The sequence below is a fragment of the Eucalyptus grandis genome, chromosome 6, assembly GCF_016545825.1.
Source record: "Eucalyptus grandis isolate ANBG69807.140 chromosome 6, ASM1654582v1, whole genome shotgun sequence".
Lineage (NCBI taxonomy): Eukaryota > Viridiplantae > Streptophyta > Magnoliopsida > Myrtales > Myrtaceae > Eucalyptus > Eucalyptus grandis.
In genome coordinates this window covers 11,056,474-11,063,410 of record NC_052617.1, presented here as the reverse complement: position 1 = coordinate 11,063,410, position 6,937 = coordinate 11,056,474, and the positions used below count along the sequence as shown (strand labels likewise).

The 6,937-nt window shown below is 43.7% G+C and overlaps 1 protein-coding gene across 1 annotated transcript; it reads right to left on the bottom strand.

The window, feature by feature from the left end:
* Nucleotides 1-1,139: 1,139 nt before the first annotated feature.
* LOC104429477 (protein ACCELERATED CELL DEATH 6-like) lies at nucleotides 1,140-4,877 on the bottom strand. The gene is made up of 3 exons (XM_039314323.1): nucleotides 4,070-4,877; nucleotides 2,174-2,703; nucleotides 1,140-1,424 (listed from the first exon to the last, which is right to left on the bottom strand). Exons 1-3 carry the CDS (start codon nucleotides 4,875-4,877, stop codon nucleotides 1,140-1,142), a joined length of 1,623 nt encoding a protein of 540 aa, XP_039170257.1.
* Between the last annotated feature and the right edge of the window lie 2,060 nt (nucleotides 4,878-6,937).

Here is a 6,937-nt window from a genome sequence, read left to right as displayed (position 1 = left end):
GATTACCATTTATAGCGAGCCATCTTACGGAGAGATAAGGTTGAGGTACCCGCTATAACACCAAAAGGGCGTGCGTTAAAGTATTTAAGTATTTCGAGGAGAACCGGAAATTAAATAACAGAAATCAATGATTCCAGCAAACTTGGATTGATGGTCATGGCAGATTATTGAGAAACCGCGAGCCCCTTTAGAGCCATTTTCGTGAAGAACGGGAAAAACTCCATTCAGGGAATTACTTAACGTCGACATCTGCGTGCATTAGATCATGAATGAACAGCCCGGAGAGATGCCAAGTAGAGATTGTTGATGGAGTACGCGGACAGTTTCTTCTGAACTTGCAAATATTTGTCGAACCTGACTTAATTTTAGGTCTCAAATCTTCCACGTCCGGGTAGATTTTTATTTATGCAGGATATAACGGATGAATGACATGCAACAAAAAAGAAGAAAATGGTTTCGACTTCCACTACGAATGTCTAAACGACTTTGAATGCGTAGTCCACAAGTAAAACCATGATAAAATTGAGTTCTGAGTTTGGTAAAAACAAGACAAGTCAACGAGAGCCTAAAATCAGCAAAGAGGGAACACTGGCGGTGCTTGGAACGTGGACCTTATGACGAGAAGAGCTTGCAATGTGGCCCCAAAGATAGACGAGGTGGCACAGTCCGCTTGATTTCATCATCGACGGAATCAGTTTTATCGGAGGACTCAGAGTTATTGTGAACCTTCCTATTCCAACTGACACTCCAAAGCTTCTTCGAGCTCTTCTTGCTGAGGAGCCGATGAAGAAACACAGGAGTAGAAGTGAAGCTCTTGACCTGGAAATACTTGATCAGGAACGGGATGCTCGATCCAATGACCCCCACAGCAAACTCCAACCACACAACATCGGTCGATATGACGCTGTACAGCCCCGTCATGAAGGCAACCATGGTCCCCCCGAGGGAGATGTAAAGCAGTTTCTTACTGTACACGATGGCCCTCCTCAAGGCCATTTCCTCGGCAAGCATGGCTGAGATCAAGAGGAACAGGACTGTCAGGGAAGTAGATACGGCGATGACGTCAGCTAGGATGAAGACCCTGAAAGCGGGTTGATCAATGAGAATAGGGTGGCCAGGTTTGTGGTTTTTTCGGCCGCTTAATTTCGCTGGAGGTGGTTGCTGAGGGGAGTCATGGAAGTTGCATAAGGGGATGGCAGCGGTGGAAGAGCGTCAATATCTTCAGGCGTCAAACCACCAGGCAATGTGAAGGCGGCGGCAAAAGTGATGGTAGCAAGGAGGGTGGCGACGACACAAAGGGCATTGGCGTGGCCCTTGAGGTCGGCTTCAGGCTTGTCGAGGGAGGTGGGTTGGACGGCAGGGTGGTTCCACGTCTGAGGCTTTCGGCCAGCTGGGATGGACTTCAGGTTTCGGTAAAGGTAGTCCTGCAGATGAGCAATAACGATCAGCAGTTGACAGAAGCAGGTAACGGAAATGGACCATTCTATTTTATGGTAAGGCTCGTGTGATTTTTCAAGGTCGTCAACAGCCTAGATTTCCCGCCAAAGAACGCAAACCTATATAGATAGATCGGTTAGAGGAAGCGCTAATTTAATTTCCCCGATATGGATACAATCTTATAGAATTTTATTGAGTTTGCCACGCAGTTCTGTAAATCAGTTTTAATATCGCTAACATTTAAAAAAAGATTAATATACATAGGCCATTATATGGGCTCCAATAGATTTATTTACTCAATTTACCAAGAAGAACCGGTAAGCATTAGAACATAGGACGACAACAATGAGTTACGGCGAAAAAAAAAGTTGACAATATTATAGAGAAAAGAACAAACCAATTTCCAGATCAATTTTTTACAAAAAAAATACTATAAGAATTAGGTATGTTATCAAATTAATAACAATATACGTTATCAAAAATCGAATTGAACGATAAGTTTTAATAAGTTTTTTTTTTGCGGCTGACTTTTTTGATGGAGTAGCTACTCATATTTGGACCAATTTATATAAATCTTGAGTGCTCTTTATTATTCTGTTGATTTCTCTGATAACTATTTTTGTCCCTCATTAAATTTATGTTACAAAATCCTTTAATTTACTCGCTATTTCACCGCATAACCCGATGCAGAATCCCATGTGCAAAAGATAATTTAGTCGGATGAGCTAATAATTACCTTCCTCTTGGTGTATTGCCACTCAGACTCACAAATATCCAGAAACGTGCAGCCCTTGTTGTTCTTGGCCCTCAGATCCACCCCGGGAATCTTCAGCAACCTCTTCACCATTCTGTAGTTCAGGTCCCCAGCCGCCACGTGCAGCGGCGTGTTCCCAAAGCAGTCGGCCTCGTTCACCAGCCTCACCAGCTCGGGCAATCTCAACACCGCCTTAGAGTGTTTCGGCCCGCACTTCAGCGCGAGGTGAACCACGTTCCGGCCCTCGTCGTCGGCGACCTCGACCGTGTCGGGGCAGTGCTCGAGGATCTCTCTCAGGACGTAGATGTGGCCCGACGAGGCGGCTTCGAGCAGTGGGGTTCGGCCATGGGTGCGTTCCTTGGTGTAGGCCGAGGAAGGGTCGGTTAGGAGGAGGCGGGTGGCGATGTCTTTCTCTCCGGCTTTCGCTGCGAGGTGCAGGGCTGTTCTTCCGTTGTCGTCGGCCTTGTTGGTCATATCCGATCCTTTGAGATTTATGAGAGCTTCCACGCAATCTAGGAGATGAGGAAGAACTCATTAGAAAGAGTTAATATAAATTTAATAAAAGAAATGGGAGATGTAGCCGCTGATGTTACGGTTTCATTATATGTGGGTTAGTCTGCTCTAAGCACAGAGCATCTAGATGATAACATCTCCTAGGGGACATGTAATTGATTTAATTAAAATCAGCCTCGTTTATATCAGTAATTTGCCGCCAAAGTTCGCTTTTTCTTCTTGGGTTTTCATATGAAATGCCCTTTGAATTACACAATCCACCATTGCCACCATCGATAGGTTAGCTTAGAGTAAGGGTGATTGGTTTTTGGTCTGGTCCGACTCCATTCCAAAAATGGATTAGAAGGATCGGTTTTCAATTTCTAGAATCGAGGACCAGATTGCCTGCAAGTATAGTCATGTTGCCATGCTTTAATTCTTGTTGAAATTGAAGGTTGACTATGAGATCCACCATAGAACTAATTAAAGAAAATGAGGATGATAAATCACAATTGAAATATTATGGATTTTATTTTCTACCACACTATATACGAGTTTTTCCCCTTAGCCGGGTCAAGTATATCATACGTTTTATGAATAATAATAAAGATACTTTAACTAAATTCAGTGGAGAAACTTAGAGAAATCATGGATGCATCCTTCATTTTTTGGTTAATGACGTACAAAGAAGGAAAAAAAAAAAGAAAAAGAAACAACTAAAATCCTTCTTCGTTAGATGGCATTTTCCTAAAGAATCTGCACAATTAATAAGTACGTACGTTGATGCTAGCAAATTGCAGTAGTCAGTTTTGGCGACATATTTAGATTTAAGGCTAAAAGAGGAGATAGGAAATTAATGAAAAATGATCTAAACAGCAAGAAATGAGCCATTTTTCTTTTAATTGACCTCCTAAAAGCACTTCAAATCGGGGAATAGGGCTAGCCTGCGGTTCCGTGCAGTACCGTAAGGTGCGCTAGCTCTATTGGGGGCATTTAATCCACCCTCACTCAACTCAACCGCGGGTGGCTATTATACCAGCCCACCCGATATGCATGCCTTGACGTGAAGTCTATCTTCTCCATCATGAGGCTCCCAATTTTTTTTATTTATCTTTATCTTCTTAACAGAGAGGGAATACGGAGGACAGCACGAGTCTCCCACCTCAATGTGGTTTTCCCGTCTATTTTCTCCTTGAACCTTTTAAGGACCTACTCAGATCCGAACAAAGTTATTAAGCCTTACCTACTAATAGAGAAAATAGGATGCTCTATGCATGTGTGATGGCACGTCAGTCTAATTGATTTATAAGTCCTAAAAAGTTGATCTTTCAGAAAATAAAGGACCATGTAATCACTCATTTTAAGCATGTATTAAAATTGACGTACTCCTATTTCCAGCAAGAACAGCAGCGTGCAAGGGGTTTTGGCCTTCCGGGCCCCTCAAAGCGCGATCCCGAACACCTTCTTCACATTGCCTGCCGCTCTCCAAGAACTTCACCATCTCCTTCACCACTTTCTCAAACCCTAACTCAGCCGCCACATACAATGCGCTCTCGCCGGCCATGTTGACGCTCCCCACCATCTCTTTATCTTCTTTCCACAGTAACATCCCCATCTTCTCATCCCCGTTCCTCAGCGCCTCGTGCAGAGCCGTGTTCCCGGCCCCGTTTTTTTTCCTCAGCAAGCTGGTAATGATCCTGGCTGTGCCCCCATTCTCCATCTCTTTCATCTTCTGTGTGCATGGCGTCTCGGTGGTGGCGTTCACCTCCCGTAGCTTGGCCTCGAAGAGGATGGTCTCCATGACTTTGAAGTGGCGTGTCCGCGCTGCGATGTGGAGCGGCGTGTCCGCGCCACGACAGGAGTTGTCAGGCTTGTCAACGAGCTGGGCGAACTCGTGGCAGGAGTTGTTGGGCTTGGCCACGAGCTCGGGGCACTTGCGGAGGACCTGCTTGATGAAGTCCTCGTGGCCCGACTCCGCCGCGAGGTGGACGAGATTGTTGCCCATACGGGTCTCTAGTTTGAGGAGGTCTAGTCGGGGTTCGTCTTTTCCATCTTTCCGCATCGAGTTTTCGAGGGCAGTGAAGTTGCCTTCTTTGGCGGCTTTGTACATACTTGAGTGCATGTGCTTCGTTGGGGGTTTACCGTCCTCCTTCGTCTTCATCTCTTGTTCTTTTTCTCGAATTGCAGGCCTCATCTTTAGTGTGTGGAGAAAGCAAATTGAGTATTGAGTGGGGAGGAAGAGATGGAAGAGGGAGTCACACGCTATAAGATATATAAGGTTTCGTGCGTGGTTATTGCGGGCCATTTTCCAGGCAAGTTGGGAAGAATAAACCTTACACGTCTTTGATTTGTGAGGACGACTTTTATCGTGCCTCCTAATTTTTGTGTGAACCGAAAATGACAAATTATCAGTGGGATTAGTCAACTAATCAAGCTTCTTGACATGAACATTATTCGGTCAGCGCGTTCCCACTCGTTTGATTCTATGGAGAAGGGGGCTTTGCTTAGGACACGAGATGAAGAGATGGCCGGAGAGATTGTGGTGGAGGGGCTCGATGGGGACATCGAGGGCCTAATCACTTAGCGGAATGTCTTCAGAGCTAGTCTCGCTATGTTCCAGCCTCGAAAATACAGGGTATTGAAGAAACACCGGCTCTTTCCTCTTCTCCAGACTTAACCTTCTTAGCTGCTATGTCCAGATTCTTTCAAAAGAAAAGTCAGCCAACGACTTGCAACTTGCCAGTCGTTGCTACAATAATAATAATTTTTTTTTTATACTAAACATGGTCAATAATTGTCCCCAAATTACTTAAATAATGTCGGCTCCAATCGTTTGAATGTATTCATGAACAAGAGGGCCGACGACGGCGGTTGTGCACGTCAATTTCGATCCCCAACGTGCAAATAAAAATTAGGATTATTCGTCATGAAAATAAGGAGTCTTTATTAAAAAGAAAATAAAAATAAAAGAAAGAAAAGTGGGTGGAATGGCGGAATAGAAAACACCGCGGCTTTCCCCAAATTCTATCTCCGCTCGGCATGTCACGTTCGCATGCACCCTCCAATCACCTGTGCTGGTTTCCCGAACACCCTCGCTCGCCGACCTCAGTTGCGGACCCCGCCACCGTAAACGTAACCGTAACCGTAACCGTGACGTCGTTGGCCGCGCTGGTTTCGGCCCTCCCCCCGACATTCCGTCCGCCCGTCCGTCCTTCGCCGTCCAGAATCAATGCGTCGATGGAACTCGTGAAAATCTTTACATGGTTGACTTGACTCGGGTTTGCCGCCATGTCCAGATTCTTTCAAAAGAAAAGTCAGTCAATGACTGGCAACTTGCCAACCTGCTTGTTAAAAATGCTTTTGGACTCTGCCCACTAGGAAGTAGACTTGTAAAATGGGTGAGTTAGGTCAAGTCATAAATAATACAACTTAAATTGACTCATTTAATATTTATTGTAGTGTAAATTTTTTGATCGATATTTGACCTAACCCATTTAATTAAATTTAGGAGATCTTATTTTTTAATTTTTTTTTCAAGAAAATGAAATTGCTAAAGTAAATAGGTGAAGAAGCACAAGGAGTATGGTGGTGACTGGAGTATTCCCAACGTTTTTGTTAGCCATTAGCATGAGGTATTTTCCCATTCCGCCTCCAAGCCAGCTACTGATGCTGCCCACAATAGACCCTTTCCAATGATATTATTGTGGTATTTTATCAAGTTTGGTCTATCAGGTAACTTGGTGTACTATTGGTCAAGATAACCAAAACCCCCATCAGCATTACTAGGATATAATCAGGTGTTGATTGGTTAGTTAAGACCACATTCGGTCACCTATGCGTGGATTTTCACATCATTCAATATATTGATTTTATTATCATTCTTGATATAGGTAGACAAAGGCTATACTTTGAAACTTTCAAGTTTTGGTACAATATAATATGTGTAAGATGATCTAAAATAGTGAAAATTACCAAAAAATTTATAAACCTATTACAATTATGCCAATTCATTCATAAACTTTTTTTTTTGCTAGGTTGGGTCCTAAACTTTTTGTAATTGTGCTAATTTAGTCTGTCAAGCTAAATTTGGCCAGCCAGCGCTGATGTGGACACCGATCATATCTAGCAAACAATTTTTTTAATAATATTTTATTTTTCTTTATTTTCTTTTTTTCTCCTCCTCCCTCCTTCTTCCTCTTGCTCTAGCGATTGACTAGACCAACAGCTAGTGAGCTCGCCTTGCCGTCACCAAGC